We start from the raw sequence: 17,500 nt of genomic DNA on the forward strand, positions 1-17,500 counted from the left end.
ACTCATTGTTTTCTCAGTAAATACCATAGAGTGTAGATAAGGCACAAGCTTGAGTCTTCCCGGAGGACTCATCAATTTTTCAGTAAATACCACAGAGTGCAGATAAGGCACGAGCTTGGGTCCTCCTGGAGGACTCATCATTTTCTCAGCAATTAGGCTGGAGCTTGGACCGATCCAAGCATATCACAACACTGTCATTATTGCCTGCCTTTCCAAACAATGTCGAGCCCGGTTAAGGTTCAGGCAGAAGTGATATATCTGGTCCCTCTCGTCTCTTTGACCTGGGGCGGGGTGAGGGATGGGGTGACAGAGGGGGATTTTGGGGGGTGGAAGATGGGGGGGGGAGGATGCTGTTGCTGTGCTGTGGCTGTTGTTGGTGTATTGTTGCTGTGCTGTTGTTATTGTGGCTGTTGCTGTGTTGTTGCTGTTGCTGTCATTGTGGTGTTGCTGCTGTGCTTTCGTTGCTGTACAGTTGCTGTGCTGCTGCTGTGCTGTTCTGAATAGCTGCTAGGCTGTGCTTCGTAGCATGCTAACTGCTCTGGCTATCTCTGCGGCCATGTTAAATAAAAGGCTGTGTTTTTTCCCCGGTGTGTTCACAGCAGTTTAACCGGCGACTCCCAGTGTAAACGCGCCCGCCGTACACCCAGCATTAAAAATGACCCTTCAGACATGCCATCACCCAGGCCCCCTCCAAACACCCTAATGCACTATCAAAAGGAAGAGCTCCAAGGCCTAATATGCGTTAAAAAGCAATTACACCCCCCCCCCCCCATTCTTCAGAGGGTTTCTAATGTACCCAAAGCCACTGATGGATAAAACAGGCTCCTCTCTTGCCCCCCCCCACCCCCCACTTCATAACAGATACAGTTTCTAATGTCTGCTAAATATAGAAGAGACAAAACACATTACGTTTGATTAGCTTCACTTTAAACTTCAACTGTAAACCTTGACTTGGTCTCTGTGCTGAAAACATGCACACAGTCATCCCCGTGGAGAACACATAATGACGTCTCTCCCAGCGCTGACAAATGCACCCCCGGCCACACCCCATTCACAGAGTTCTGCCCTGCCAGAGGGGTGTGCAGCCTCTGAAAACAGGGACAGCGAGACAACAGTTAAAATGCTCATTGTGTCGACGGGAACTTTCACATAGACTATAACGTTTTTACAGAGACCAACGGTCACACAAATTAGCCTTTAATTCCGGTTTCGGCGTCAGTTTTTATCGGTCCATTTCTTTCGGGGAAAAGAAGAACCGGTGGGGGAATTTATGGGGGATTTGAGGGGGGAGGGAAGCGGGAGTTAGGCAGCAGAGGAGGAGACACAGAGGGAATCCCGAGGAGGCTCAGCTAAGGGCGCTCCCCCTGCTCACGCTCGGGTTAAAACCCAGCCAGCCGATTGGCTGCAGAAACTGGAGCCGTGTTATCACAAACCCGCCTCACCCGGGGTAATATTGACCAAGCAGCCGGCTGGTTATTACTCCAAACAGCACAGCCGGCCCGGGGAAGCCTGGGACACAAAGCACCTTCTGTCAGGGAGAGAGGACGAGAGGAGAGAGAGAAGAGCTGAAAAGAGAGGAGGACAAAAGAAGAGGGCAGAGGACAGGAGAGAGGAGGAGAAAAGAGAGAAGGTGTGAGCAGCTTGTGGTCTGACAGGTGTAATCCTAGGCGTTTCTGGTTACCCGGAGAGATGGGCACAGGAGAGGCATCTCCATGGGGGATTGGGGGGGGGGGGGGGGGGGGGCACAGTGGACCCAGAGCCCTGATGCGTGGTGATTGGTAGACGAGATGCCAACCAGTCCACAGCCTCCCTCAGTCAACTTCAGTACAGCATCACCATCAACCTCCCCAGTCTGCTCCCTACACACCCACCCCTCTCTCCTTCCCTCTCTCAGGAAAACACCATTTTAATTGAACTCCGTTTGATTCCCTCTTTTCCTCACTCTCTCCACCTCTCTCTCACTCTCTCTCCCTCTGCTTGGACAGATCTACATGCTATAGGTACTAAGCCATGAATTTCAATGAGGGCTTTTCTTCAACGGACTGCATTGATGTCCTTCTCTCTCGAGAGCCCCTCTTACAACAACCCACCCATCCTTCTCTTCAAACACGCACACACACACACACACACACACGCACACAGATTCCTCCACAAGCACATACACTCACACAGACAAGAACACACAGATTCCTCTGCAAACACACACACACACTTTCTCTGTCCCTCTCATTTTCTTTCTCGCTCTCATTCTCACTCTCCCACTCTCCCTCTCTCTCTCTCTCTCTCTGCCCCTATAGGAGACAGTGTTCCATAGTCCAGCCCGCAGTGGAAAGGGCCAATGAGGTGGTCTTAACCCGTTCCCTTCCTCACTCTCCGTTTGGGGGAAAAGAAAGACTCTCCACCAGCGAGATTCACACGTTCCCTGCTCATGCCTTCAGTCCCTATTCCCCAGCCAGAACAGCCACCTTGCTGATGTCATAATTTGGGGACAGTGGGAATGGGGGGCGGAGGGCGAGTCTCCTCTCTTGAGCTGCACCCCCCATGCTTTTGTTACGGGGCAAAGTTAGGAAAGGGAGAGCCGGGGCAGGAGGAAAGAGTCTTAAATAAGTTTGGGCCCCAGGTTTTTTTTTTGTACAAAGCACAGCTGAAAGTGCCGGAGAAAGGTTAAGAGAGAAATCGGTAATACCAGCATCCATTTCAACTTCCAACTCCAAGAAAAGCATCAAGGATCACTTTATATTTTTAAAAAGAGCCACGTGATGGATTTGGCCCTCAATGAGGTCTGTGGCATGTGTGTGTGTGTGTGTGTGTGTGTGTGTGTGTCTGAGTGAGTGAGTGAGTGAGTGAGTGAGTGAGTGAGTGAGTGAGTGAGTGAGTGAGTGAGTGAGTGAGTGTGTGTCTGAGTGAGTGAGTGAGTGAGTGAGTGTGTGTGTGTGTGTGTGTGTGTGTGTGAGAGAGAGAGAGTGTGTTTTATTCTCTCTGTGCAGTGAGGTGCACCGGTCTGTTTGCAGTGGTTTGCAGGTTTATCTGTTGGGGAGCTGAAGGGGGGGCCGGCGGGGGTCCTTCAGGGGGGAACCCCCACTCTCTCACACATGTAAAACATTTAGACTTGCCAGTGTCAAACCTCCCCGAAAATACCGCGAAAAAAACGTTGAAGGAGAACGAGGCGGAGGAGCGACGGCGCGTATAAATCAGTCCTCCCGGCAAAGGACCACAGAATCTGTTACCCCTAGAGCGGCCAGAGCGCTCGCGGCCAAACCGGCCTGGCTTCCGTTCAAAGCCTTTTCTCGCTATTAAAATATATATGTTTATATCTGAACGGGAGTATTTATAAACCGAGGGGAAATTTAGGACCTGCAGGCAGGATACTGGAGGAAGCTTTTTTCTTCTGTTTGTTTTTTTTGAGTTGTAGGTGGTGTCCGTTTGCCAGGTTGCCTTCAGCTGATGTGCTTCTGTGTGCGTCTCTCCTGGAGGGTGGGGGCGGGGGAGGGGGTGGTTCACCTCACCCCAGAGATCAGACGGAGGTTAACAGTCAAGCCCTAACGATGTGCCGCCAACAAATTCGGAGGCTAGCCGCCAGCTTTGAGATGCTACCTCTGTCCTACGACGGGGGACCTGGAATTCAATTAATCACACTCAGCGCTTCAACTCTGGCCTACAAGCGAATGCTAAGCGCAGCCTCGTATCAATGCAAGCAGATCAAGCCACAAACTGAGGGGAAACAAAACTATCACTGCATCGATCCAAATCAAATGATAAAAAAAATACAATGTTCGTAACAAATTATTTCTCTTAGTCTGTCGAATCAAGACTCAAGTCATCAGGAATGTAAGAAAACAGGACCCGGGCAACATATCCAGCTAACGCACAGCCTCCCACACTGCTGCTGCTGTGTAGCGGCAACGCTAAAACACTGACCAGACATTCCGGTGACATTGTGAGCACCTTTCTGTGTGAGCTGGGTAGGGGGAACAGGAGTCAGACACAAAGCACAGCGACACACACACACACACACACACACACACACACACACTCACGTCACACACACACACTCACACACACACACACACACACACCTCCCATGCTCTCCCACACCGTTTAACCGCGACCCCTGACCCCTGAACCCCCTCGCCCCGGTGGGATCCGTCCGACGCACCAGGATGTTTGCGGCCGGGTTTAAACCGCGAAGCAAACAAACGGCGGACGCTAAAACGTGTGAGAAAACGCGGGGGGGGGGGCGCTGCTCAGGCCACCCCCTGCGGGTCCTTCAGACTAACCCCGAGCTGTCCTGAAGTTTCAGAGCATCCCACACTGAACCTGGTGCAGTACTGTCCTAGACCACGCCCCCTAATGAATATTCGCCAGGTGCATCGAGTCATTGGTCAGTGGCTGGTTCAGTGTAAGCATGGAAAGTACCCGATAACTGCCCCAGCACGCTTTAAAGGTGATCGCACAGGTCGACATCACTGAGGACAGAGGCATGCTGGGCCTGTCCAGTTCTCCATACACAGAGCCCCGTACTAAGAGTGAGAAGGGCAGGGTGAGCCCGTCCCGAACCCCACAGCGTCCGGCCGGTCTCCGAATTTTTTCCGCCCGGTGTTTGTTTGAACGGAGAATTCCTGCTCCGGCGGCGTTTGAAGTGCGCGAGTACCGCCTCGTTCACCCCCCCATCCCCCCCCACCCCCCCCGCTCCCGCGCCCCCCTTCCCGAACGTTTCCTCTCGGGCGGAACTCCAAATAAACACGCTCCCCCCTTCTCCTGCCCGAGCGCTGAGCCGCGGTGGCTAACGCTGTTTGTTTTGCAGCCTCTCCGCCTGATCCCAGCGCTAACGGCGGCGTCCACCTTAACGCGTGCCGGGCGGGGGGGGGGCGGGGGGGCGGAGGGGCGGCTGGCCTTCGTCAGGGCGACCCGTCGGCTGACTCTAACCAGGCTCGCTCAGGCAGGGGGCGAGAGGCGCTGTTTCGCGGTCGCCGTTCGCGCTGCCCGGAGACGCGCCGCTCCCATGGTTACCGCCGCGGCTACAGCACAGCCAGGCAGAGAGCCTGCAGCTTCCACGGTTGGGTTTCTTCATTACGGACAGCTATAAATCTCCCCGCCCGGACCACTCAATCTCCCGTGTAAGCGGCCCGAGGCCCAGAGCGTGTGACACGCGGGCGAGAGAGTCCAGCCACGGTGTTATTAATACAGGCCTTGAAATGAAAAAAAATGATTGATTAATACAGCCATTCGCGGCTTCTTTTACCACAAGGATGCCGGTGCAATTAGGGTACGACCCGAAACGAAGGCGTGATGCCTTCAAATATGTTCGAGTGTGTGTTCATGTCTCCCCCCAAGAGAGCCACAGAACCGAGGAGACGCCACTCGCTCCGCACGGCGCCGTTACTGCGAGAGCCGCCCTTTCGCTCGCTCGGCCAGGCCTGAGCGACGGCCGCTCCCGTCGCCGGGAAACCTGGGAAGGCTTAAACCTCCCTTCACAGCTTTCCCTTCCTTCTCACAAAGAGCGCGCACGCAGAGAAGCACACTCACAGGAAACCGTACTTCAGACCAACCGCCTTTCAGCGGCAGGAAACACGGCGTTTTTCCTCCAGAGGTCTTTTTTATAGGCCAGAGTTAAGCTGTCCATGCCCCACAGAGCTGTGCCTCAACCAACAGACTAATTTATGCCTCGGGTTCGAGTCCAGCGGCCTGCCGGTGTCCTAACCCCTTCCAGTTGTTTGGGCTCTCCATCTTTTCGTCAGCGGATGAAAGCGGGGCCAAACCGGCGGGCTGTTACCCGCTGGGGGAGGCGCGGGGGGGGGGGGGGGGGGGGGTCCGGCCCAGTTCCCGGCTCCACGGCGAGCCTCGCGCATATCTGCCCTCGGCCGCGGCTCCAAACAGCCACGATTTATCACTCGCCCCCGTTCGCCAGCCGTTCCTGGGCCCGGCGAGAGACTTTTACGGACGAGTCATTTCACAACATGTTGGGGGGGTGGGGGACGCCCCGTCTGACGCCGTATTTTCAAAACCACCGCCGGGGTTTGGTTCTCTTTTAAACGCTGCCTCAGGACCGAATGAATCTCTCTCTGTGCGCCCGCATGTGGCCGCAAGGCCGACGAACGGCATTTCTGTGCTGCTGCCGTTACATCACTTCCTGTCCTGCACCCTGACTCTACCCTGCAGCCACTGGTCCGAGGACAATGTCTATGACATCACTTCCTGTCCCATCCCCACTCTGGAGTGGCTGTATTGGTTCCCGAAAAGCAGGCTATAAGCAGATTCATGCAGAGATGAGCTTCAGGGGCCCAAATCAGACGAGATGCTCCTTTCACGTTCAACAGCAATTACCAACCAAACAACGGCCTTTTTCCATCATGTCAGTGGATCAAGCAGCGTTCACTCCGCCCCCCAGGTAATCACCAATCACAGCGGTACAGAGGGGCGGGGCTTACAGCCGATGAGCTGAAGGTTCCATTGTTATGTGGAACGCCGTTCCAGAACCAACAGTGTCAAGACCTCAGCCGGCGACCGGCAGCCAATCACGCACCAGGAAACCAGGTGAGGTCACCGTGTAACCAACTGCTTTAATTGGTCAATTAAGTCAGAGGCCATAAACCCCTGGATAGTTGCCTGGTCTACTGGTTTGTTTTTTTTTTGCTGATACTCTGCACTTGATTGGTCGATTAAAGCGAGCAATGATGTAGCTGACTTGCCTGGTTCGCTACTTGGGTCAAACGGGGTTGCAGAATTAAAGGCGAAAACAAAAACAGCGGTGAGCGGGAGGAGGCCACAGGGCTCACCCTGCACTCACAGGGCCTCATTCACCAAGGCCTTCAGCACGTGCACACACCAATAACATGACCAGTGATTGGTGAGTACTTGTTTTGCACCAATCACTGGTTGTGTTATTAGAACTAAAAAGGTTTTGCACATGCTAAGTCTTAATAAATCAGGTCAGTGTGCACCTTAACTGACTAAGCACCCCAATAGCCTAACCCAACACACTGTTACCCAGCCCTGGGGCACAGACAGACTCACCCCAACACACTGTTACCCAGCCCTGGGGCACGGACAGACTCACCCCAACACACTGTTACCCAGCCCTGGGGCACAGAGAGATCTACCCCAACACACTGTTACCCAGCCCTGGGGCACAGAGAGATCTACCCCAACACACTGTTACCCAGCCCTGGGGCACAGAGAGATCTACCCCAACACACTGTTACCCAGCCCTGGGGCACAGAGAGATCTACCCCAACACACTGTTACCCAGCCCTGGGGCACAGAGAGATCTACCCCAACACACTGTTACCCAGCCCTGGGGCACAGAGAGATCTACCCCGACACACTGTTACCCAGCCCTGGGGCACAGAGAGATCTACCCCGACACACTGTTACCCAGCCCTGGGGCACAGAGAGATCTACCCCGACACATCCCACCCCCCTGTGTACCAGCCTCCCCCCCTCTGCATTCCCAGAGTCTGACCCAACAGATGAATATCAATCCTCCCCAGATCGCCCCACTGTATGCCGCCATTCACGTAGGAGAGGGGGGGGGGACAGCAGCCGCTCAGTGGGCTCCATTCAGTCCGGCGGAGACGGAGAGCGGCTCCCCTCCGGCCCGAGCCTCCAGCAGCACGGGGGTCGCGGCGCGTCTGACCGAGGCCATAAATTAGGCCTGACAGGCGGAATGGGGAGAGGGCGCCGGGGTGGGCCGAGGGGTTAGGGACGCCGCGCCCGCGCCGGGCGCTAGCTGGCGGGGCCGCCGCGGAGCGGGGCGGGACGGGGCGGAGAGGAGCGGGCCGGCGTCGCACGCACCCGACACATATTTGCCAAATGTCAGGAGGCTGCTGCCCACTCTCCCGGCTCACACAAAAGGCTACGGGCGGGAGGGCGGTGATGTCATCCCGAGGCGGCCAGAGATCGCTAAGCCCCCCGGTCCCGCGGACGAGGACGGGGCGAGTTCACAGTTGGGGGGGCACTGGGGGGGGGGGAGGCATCTGAACAGTGTGAGAAAACTTTGTGATGACTTCAGCTGAACGGCAGCACAGAGAAACAGCCCCAGAGCAGCGCCAGCGCTTAAAAAGACAGGCTGAGCCAATCTGCGCAGAGAGTGGGGTTCTCTCTTTACCACATAAGCCAGTGTGGGTGCAGGTGTGTATGTACAGTACAGGTGAGTAGATACAGGTGTGTATGTACAGTACAGGTGAGTAGATACAGGTGTGTACAGTACAGGTGTGTAGATGCAGGTGTGTATGTACAGGTCTGTATGTACAGTACAGGTGTGTAGATGCAGGTGTGTATGTACAGGTGTGTATGTACAGTACAGGTGTGTAGATGCAGGTGTGTATGTACAGTACAGGTGTGTATATGTAGGTGTGTATGTACAGTACAGGTGTGCAGATGCAGGTGTGTACATACAGTACAGGTGAGTAGATACAGGTGTGTACAGTACAGGTGTGTAGATGCAGGTGTGTATGTACAGTACAGGTGAGTAGATACAGGTGTGTACAGTACAGGTGTGTATATACAGTACAGGTGTGTATGTACAGGTGTGTAGATGCAGGTGTGTATGTACAGTACAGGTGTGTATATGCAGGTGTGTACAGTACAGGTGTGCAGATGCAGGTGTGTATATACAGTACAGGTGAGTAGATACAGGTGTGTACAGTACAGGTGTGTACAGTACAGGTGTGTATATACAGTACAGGTGTGTATGTACAGGTGTGTAGATGCAGGTGTGTATGTACAGTACAGGTGTGTAGATGCAGATGTGTATGTACAGTACAGGTGTGTAGATGCAGGTGTGTATGTACAGGTGTGTATGTACAGGTGTGTAGATGCAGGTGTGTATGTACAGGTGTGTATGTACAGTACAGGTGTGTAGATGCAGGTGTGTATGTACAGTACAGGTGTGTATGTACAGGTGTATATACACAGGTACAGGGGCAGACTCACCATCGGAGCGGTGGATGCAGGTGTGCTGGTTGTCGCTCAGGAAGAAGCCCTCGGTGCACAGGCACTCGTAGCTGCCCATGGTGTTGACGCAGACCTGCTGGCAGCCGCCGTTGTTGTCCAGGCACTCGTCCACATCTGCAGCAAACGGAGCGGGGCGGTCAGGCAGGGGGGGAGCATCCGAAACGCCGGTGCGCCTGGCCTCACAGGACTCGGGACGGGGGGAGGGGAGGGGGCGCATTCTCAGTCTGCTATCTCTCATTTACCCGCAGGTATTTGCGCTCGCGTATTTGGCGGAAACACATCAGACTTTTCCTTCTTTAGTCTTGTAAAGCAGAGGGGTCAGGGGCACGAGACTCAGCAGATTTATTCCTGCAAAACATCCAGCACTGGGAAAGACAAGAGGTCTGTCTGTCTGTCTGTCTGTTCCCCTCCCCCTCTGACTGTCTGTCTGTCTGCCTGCCAGCCTGCCAGCCTCTGTCTATCTGTCTTTCCCTCCCTCCCCCCTCGGTCTGTCAGTATGTCTCTCTGTCCGTCTCAGTCTCTCTCCCTGTCTGTCTGTCTGTCTGTCTGTCTGTCTCTGTCGGACTGTCCCCGCTTATCAATACAAAGGAGTTTCAAAAAACCCGGAGCACAAGGCTGAGAGAGCAGAAAGTGTATTACACATGTACACGAACGTATTTATAAGCGTGCATTACATTACAAACACATACACGACTTAACACACTGCCCACTTTAAAACACATACAGCATCACCAGTCAAGACCTCAGAGCAGTAGGGCAAGACACTGGCAGGTCAGAGGGCCAGGCCAGGGGAGGCGGAATGCGCCAGAACGCCAGGTCCCGCTTCTGAGCTTCACGAAGTGCCCCTCTCCCCCCCCCCCCCCTCGCCTGCAGCCGGAGGGCATCTCTCAGGACCCCGCGGTCCAGATTCAACCCCCACGCTTACCGCCATTTACCCGAGTTTTGACCACGCGGTCAAGGGCTCCTGTCCTGCTCACATAAGGAAGTACAGAGCGCCCGTTTTCTTGGCGGTCTCCACAGGCTTCTTCCAGGAGCAGCAGCCGAAGCCCGTGTGTTTGTGTGTTTGTGTGTTTGTTTATTTCTGAATAAAAGGTTGCGTGAGGCCCATGACGGGTCAGAGCTCTGGTACAAAAGCTTCCCGCGCACTTCCCGCGTTCCTAGCCTACCTCTGACGTCTGAATAAAACCAAAACAAAACAAAAAAAAATACCCCCACAAAGGGTTTATTTCTACTTCACAGGCCGGTTGCCCTCCTCCTGGAAGTGGGGAAACGACGGCTAACGACACACTGCCCTCAATAACCCCCCCAGTGCCCCCCCCCCCCCTCCTCCTCTTCCCAGAGCGCTGCTTGTGAAACACACGCACGCCAGAGGAGAGGAAGGGAGGGCCGTGACGGCCGGGAGGGGCGCGGCAATTAATCGCCATGGTGACTTCGCAGCCGGCCTCGTTAAGGAGAGCGCTCAGCGAGACGCTCTGGCTCGGGACCTAGGCGGGGTTTTTTTTTATTTTACGAGCTCTCAGGGGTATTTAGAAGCCTCTTTACACGCGGTCGTAAAACGCTTTACGGCCGCCGTCGCCGGGGACGCCGCCGTAAAAGCAGACGGGGCGGGGGCGGGGGCGAAGGGGCGGGTCTTTCGCGCGACTCCATTCAGGGTCCCGCTTCCAGCCCCTCCCCTTTCCCGGCACTGCTCCAGACGGGTCGTGGAGCTCTTTAAATTTCGGCTCCCCCGTCTCCTGTGACTGCAGACGGGGCGGCTTTTTAAAGGGGCGGGGTCTGGGGAGAGAGAGGGAGCAGCTGTGTGTTTATGTGGGTCACGCCGATTCCCACTGACATGGCAGCCAAGGAGGCCACAGACATTGAGTGAGCTCAATCTCCCCCTGCGAACTATGGCCACACCCCAATCTGCCCTGGACTGCAGAGGCCACACCCCCAATCTGCCCTGGACTGCAGAGGCCACACCCCCAATCTGCCCTGGACTGCAGAGGCCACACCCCCAATCTGCCCTGGACTGCAGAGGCCACACCCCCAATCTGCCCTGGACTGCACAGGCCACACCCCCAATCTGCCCTGGACTGCAGAGGCCACACCCCCAATCTGCCCTGAATTTCTGAGGTCACACCCCTAATCTCCCGGTGTCCAATGAACTGCATGTGGATGCTTGCATGACTGCCTGAATGTAGGTGGTGTCCTAACGCTGTTGGGGGCCACTGTACCCTCCTTGGGCTGAGTGTGTGCGTGTGTGTGTGTGTCTGCATATATATATCTGTGTGTGTGTGCGTGCGTGTGTGTGTGTGTGTGTGTGTGTGTTCATTATGGACACATGCTGCCTCGTCAGCCTTTACTCAGCAGGGAAGAGGAAATATTTTGGCTGTGCGATCTGGTTCAGTCTGGCGATCTGCGCCAGACTCTGTGAAAGGAGAGACGAGCTGCGCGATCCGGCAAGTTCCAACCAGAGCGCCTCTGCTTTGTTTGATTGGAGCCTGTGTAAACTTTTATTTCGCCACGCAGAAGAGGTAACACAAAAACAATAGAAGAGAGGGGGAGAGGAGACGGCGAAAGCAGAGGAGGAGGAGGAGGAGGAGGAGGAGGGAGGAAGGGGACTTTTCAGACTGACTCCGCCAGCGTTCAGCACAAACATTGGACGAGCTCCAGAGATCCAATCAGCACAGGAGAGCCTAACCCTGACAGACAGGCCTGGGGGCGGAGCCCCAGTTACACTCAGCACAAGAGTAACGGCAGACGTCTGCACTGCACAAAAGAGCACCTTTAGTTACAGCACCTGCGGCCTTGCAGGTCAGGCCCACAACCTTGCGGGGCTACGAACGGGAGCAGCCGGACCCTTCAGGAATAAGACAAGTCACTAAGTGGCAGAGGAACAAACCATACCCCCGCCCCGCCCCCCCCGAATAGCTCCAACTGGACGCCGAACCTCTGAGCTGTAACGCGATGTCGGGCGAAAACGCCAAGGCACCAATCAGACGGCAGGAAGCCCCGGACTCGCGAGCCAACGCTCGGGAGAACATTCCGGAGTCCGAGCCACGGTAGCCGCCGCCGCCGCCGCGGAATGCTCCGAGAGAGAGCCCGCTGTTGCCGCGGTAATTTAAGGAAGCCGCCCCTCGCCAAGTCAAAAAAAAAACAACAACCGCCGTATCCGACCGTTACCGCCTTAAACTGACGCCTAAACACCTTCTCTGTGAGTGCTCCTCTTCCTCACGTCCGGCTGCGCGGCGTCTGAGCGCGTGTTTGCGCCAGCGGCGTTTCCCAGAAGTGTCGGCGGGTCCCGTCAGACGCGCTGTTTAAAACCCGACTCCCGCTCTCGTTCCTCACTCCGTTTCACACGCTGGAAACGCGAGGCTTCTCAGCACTGGGCTTACATAGGAGGTCAAAGGGCCTCTGATGACATCATACATCTCCCATAGCTGACGGTGCTGTGGGACAAAAGGGTACCCCGAAACAGCAGCGCAGTGGGCCAGGGTACCCCGAAACAGCAGCGCAGTGGGCCAGGGTACCCCGAAACAGCAGCGCAGTGGGCCAGGGTACCCCGAAACAGCAGCGCAGTGGGCCAGGGTACCCCGAAACAGCAGCGCAGTGGGCCAGGACACCCCTCACCCCACCCAGAACACACACACACACCCAGCACGCGTACGAACACGCACGCACACACACACACGTAAGAATCCTGCAAAGGTTTGGTGGCTGTGGCTTTGCAGATTATGTTAATTTAAAAAAAAAAAAAATTTTTTAAAGAAGAAATAATGTCAACACTTGTAACACAGTGTAATAATAAAATTCTTGTATGTCGCTCTGGATAAGAGCGTCTGCCAAATGCCTGTAATGTAATGTCATGTAATGTAATAAAATATCACCTGTTGGAACCTGTTTAACAAAAAAGTTCTGCAAAAAAAAATTAAAGAATAAAGAATCCACAGAACAAAGTGCTTTGAACAGGGCCTGGAGATAATGCAATTTGAAAAAAAAAGTATCTGTTCTTATTTAATTGCAATTATTTGCCTGAGCCTTCAGTCTACACATTCTACGCCCACCTCAAGTTTGGACCCCACCTTCATCTAATAGTCTAAGGCTCTCTGCACTGATGAGCCTGTTCAGAGCCATTTTCCTCCGCACAATAACGTTTTTTAAAAAGTATCCCAACCGGACAGGAATCCGCCCAATCTGGCACCACCGGGAGGAAGAAACAAAAACAGCGAAACAATTTTAAAGAAAACAAAACGAGCGTCCGGCGCTGCAGACCTTCGCAGAAAAAAAGCGCCAAATCATCGACGCGTTGCGCCCAGCTGTGTCGCAGACGGGGACAATGTAAACACGAGGGCCAATCAGAGAAGAGACCGGGGAGAACCGGAACAGATCAGCCTTTAATCAGAGGCTGATTAGGCAACCTCCAATCAATTAGAGCCCCGACTTGTTGAGGTTAAGCATCTGGGACTAGGGGGAAAGGACTTCCTACACCGGGCCAGATGGACCTGGCCCTCCCCTTTCGTTTCTCTTTCTCCCCCCCCCCCCCGCTTTGTGCAGAAGGGCCGCAGGCCTGACGAGGGAGAGACAGAATGAGAGAATGGGGGAGAGAGAGAGAGAGAATGGGAGTGAGAGAGAGAGAGAGAGAGAGAGAATGGGAGTGAGAGCGAGAAGGAGAGAGAGAAAGAATATATAAGAGAAAGAAACCGGTTGCGCGGTGAGAGAGAGAGAGGGGGGGAAGCATGACAGAGTGAGAGCAACAGGGAGTGAGAGAGAGAGAGAGAAAGCCAGAGAGTGAGAGACAGAGAGAAAGAATACAGCTGCAGAAACAAGCAGAGACTTGGCCCCATCAGCATGAGCTAAAAGGTGTCAGACAGAGATCACTAGACATTGCCATTAACCAACAAATCGGGGCTTTTGTCTGCCAATTACTCCGTTCTTATGAGAGCTAATCACTGGAGCGACGCCGGCAACAGCACCGGGAGCCGAAGGCCCAGGGGAAGCCAGCGCGAGCTCTTCCAGGAGCCAATCACTCACGAGAACCAGGTCGCGAGGCCTTTCAAAAAAAAACAATCCTTCATGAGGTACACGAAGTGCAGCAGGCGCCAGGGGACCCCTTAAAAGAGCCGCACCAGAGGGGGGGACCCTTCATCGCAAATCAGCGTGACGGGACGGGACAGAAGGGCCGACGGACGGACGCAGCAGCCAGCTCGCCGGTTTTGTGGGCCGCGTTAACCGTGGCAGCAAATCAACCCAGACGACTCTCACGCTCTGATGTCATAATTCATACCGTAACTATGACATCCCGGCAGCGTACTTGCGAGGACACTTCCGGCCAAAGTGTACGGTTTAGTTATGACGTCACGGCAACGTTGCCAGGGCGTTGGGAGCTAAAAATGTGCCACTGTAACATCACACCGGCACTGCCAGTTAAAAATGTGCCATTGTGACATCACACCGGCACTGCCAGTTAAAAACGTGCCATTGTGACATCACACCGGCACTGCCAGTTAAAAACGTGCCATTGTGACATCACACCGGCACTGCCAGTTAAAAACGTGCCATTGTGACATCACACGGCACTGCCAGTTAAGACGTGCCATGTGACATCACACGCACTGCCAGTTAAAACGTGCCATTGTGACATCCACCGCACTGCCATTAAAACGTGCCATTGTGACATCACACCGGCACTGCCAGTAAAAACGTGCCATTGTGACATCACACAGCCGGATAAGGAACTGGACTTCCAAGCAATAATAGGTCAGCTTCCCGGCCAATTAGGATACAGTAATCTCAGCACGTTAACGTTCGTGACTGGAAAAAGCCAGATCAATGCCTCTGCTATGCAAACGCTCGATACGGTGCAAAGCCAGCGAAGTCCTGCCATGACATCACCGGCTCTGACAGGGCAGTTCAAAGCGGCTGCTATCTGAGACACAGAGAGCTGTGCTGACAGACAGCTCCGAATTTGCATTTTAAGCAGCGCGGCGCTGAACACATACAGGCAGCATCCAGATCAGCAGCGGCGCCTTGATGAAACACGCACGCATTTTTTCCACGCCTCGCCCGCTCAGTAATTAACCTACGATACCTGGCTCCGCTTTGCATAACCTGCAGAAAAACCGCACATTTGCCTGTCAAGCCGCGGTTATCGATGCAGTCAGGACAAAACACGAATCACGTCTAACGGCGATTGGACCTCCGAGGCTTGACAACGGCAGCCTGGCGGCTAGTCAAATACAAATAAAAGGATCATTTAAATATATAAGACAGAACCAATCGGTGCTGTTCCAAAAAGTGAGTCAGCAGGTGGAAAACAAAAAAAAAAAAAGGGAAGGCTAAAAATAATTTCTGCATTTCATGTGTTTAACTCCTCAGCCTTTCGAGGAAGCAACAGGCACGAGTCATGTGCTGAAGTGCCATGCGGCTGCGCTGGTGTCCGTCATTTCAAAGTAAAATTGGTTTTTCTGAAGCAGCGATTCGGGGACTTGCTGATTGGTGCCCCTGGGTCCCCGCTGTACCGCCCACACCTGTGTGAGGGGCACTGGGAAAAAAGCAGATGCACTGAGAGACTGACCTGCAGACTCACTGAGAGACTGACCTGCAGACTCACTGAGGGACTGACCTGCAGACTCACTGAGGGACTGACCTGCAGACTCACTGAGGGACTGACCTGCAGACTGTTGATTCACCTCAGTCTTTAAGTTTAATCAGTGGGAAAAGGTTTGCAGACCAGTCACCTTACATAATACTCGTCCGCAGAAGCTGAGGTTTCAGGCCCTTGTGATGTCATAAGTGAGACAGCAGCGATGAGCAGCCAATGGGACGGCTGACTGCTCCGTTCCGGAAGACTGATTACTGAAGGAGGACCCGGGTCGCCACGGCAGCGCGGTCAGTCACAGGAGCCCAGCTCTCTCCTCTCTGTTCCGCAGCACGTGAGCCAGACAGCGGGCGGCGGGGTCATGTGACAGCCATTAGCGGCCGCGGATGAGACCGAGGGGCGAGTTCGAGGGGCGAGTTCGGGGGGCGGGGGGCGGGGGGGCTTGCCCTCCTCGCCGTAGACTCAATTCCCAGCGCCATCATTTTCTGTTCTATTTGAGACATTCCGCAATAAAGATGTCAAATAGAAAGCAGAATCAGCGCCTCTGGGGAGCAGCTTGGACAGGCTCCAATCTGAGCCAACAGCCAAGATAACCAGAGAGAGAAAGAGAGAGATGAGGGGGGAGAGAGAGAGAGAGAGAGAGAGAGAGGGGGAGAGAGAGAGAGAGAGAGACAGAGAAAGATACATATACAGAGAGACAGAGGGAAAGAAACGACTTTGTCTTTGTACTTTAAGACAAAACGGGGGAAAACACACTGTAGGGAGCTTTAAATTGGATGGCTGTCTTCTCCCCCCCCCCCACCCCATCCCACCCCATCCCACCCCACAACTTTACCTATGAGTCCAGAGTCAGACAATTAAATTAAAACGACTGTATCAGCACAATCAAAATTCAATTACGCACTGGGCCGGAGTCGAATGTTTGCTTTGGGACGGGGGCGGTGAGGTAATCGTTATTAACCGTGGGTAAAAATGTAACTGGAACAGCGGCGCAGGACTGTGCTAACGCAGGACTGCGCTAACAGGAGCGCTCGCTGACGGGCGGGCTGGATGCAGCGTGTGCTGAAGGCGTTAGGGAGGGGGGCTCAGGTGTACCTGAGGGCTGCGAGGTCGGGGCGGGGGGTCGAGGCGGGGGGGTCAGGGCCCGGGGGCTTTTCTGCCTGTCAGCGCCTCGCGAAGCGCGCAGCCATTGTTTCCGAAAAGCGTAACACTAAATTGTGCAATAAATCTCCGCGCCGCTTCCAGGAGTAACCGCACCGCGCACGAGTCTGACATGTCCTCTTTAGAGAGAGACCAAACATCTGCAGTCACTTACACACACACACACACACACACTCACTCACACACTCACACACTCACACCATCACGTTATCTAACCACTACACTCACACCCACACACACTCACACCACATCACCCCATCCACCCACCACCACACCTACACGTTCATCTACACACACACATACACACTCACACACACACTCACCAATCACTCACACGTTCATCTACACACACACATACACACTCACACACACTCACACACACTCACACTCACACACACACACACACACACACACACTCACACTCTCACACACTCACACACACACACACACACACACACACCTCCACACACACACACACACACATCTCACACACACTCACACTCTCACTCTCACACACACTCACACACACTTACACACTTACACACACACACTCTCACACTCTCACACTCACACTCACACTCACACACACGTTCATCTACACACACACTTACACACACACACACACACACACTCACTCTCACACACACTTACACACGTTCATCTACACACACACACACACACACACACTCACACTCTCACACACTCTCACACACACGCACTCTCGCACGCACACTCTCACACACACGTTCATCTACACACACACACACACACACACTCACTCTCACACACACTTACACACGTTCATCT

The 17,500-nt window shown here is 54.2% G+C and overlaps 1 protein-coding gene across 6 annotated transcripts in view; it reads right to left on the reverse strand.

Annotated features, from left to right (window-relative positions):
- The window catches only part of LOC135245464 (signal peptide, CUB and EGF-like domain-containing protein 1), an 86,706-nt gene that overhangs the window by 55,707 nt on the left and 13,499 nt on the right, over positions 1 to 17,500 (reverse strand). For all 6 annotated transcript variants that reach the window (XM_064318505.1, XM_064318506.1, XM_064318501.1 and 3 more), the window contains exon 4: positions 8,935 to 9,069. In XM_064318505.1, coding sequence (XP_064174575.1) covers positions 8,935 to 9,069 — 135 coding nt within the window. The remainder of the gene's footprint in view (positions 1 to 8,934; positions 9,070 to 17,500) is intronic.

Source organism: Anguilla rostrata, chromosome 19 (genome assembly GCF_018555375.3).
Source record: "Anguilla rostrata isolate EN2019 chromosome 19, ASM1855537v3, whole genome shotgun sequence".
NCBI classification, from domain to species: Eukaryota; Metazoa; Chordata; class Actinopteri; order Anguilliformes; family Anguillidae; genus Anguilla; species Anguilla rostrata.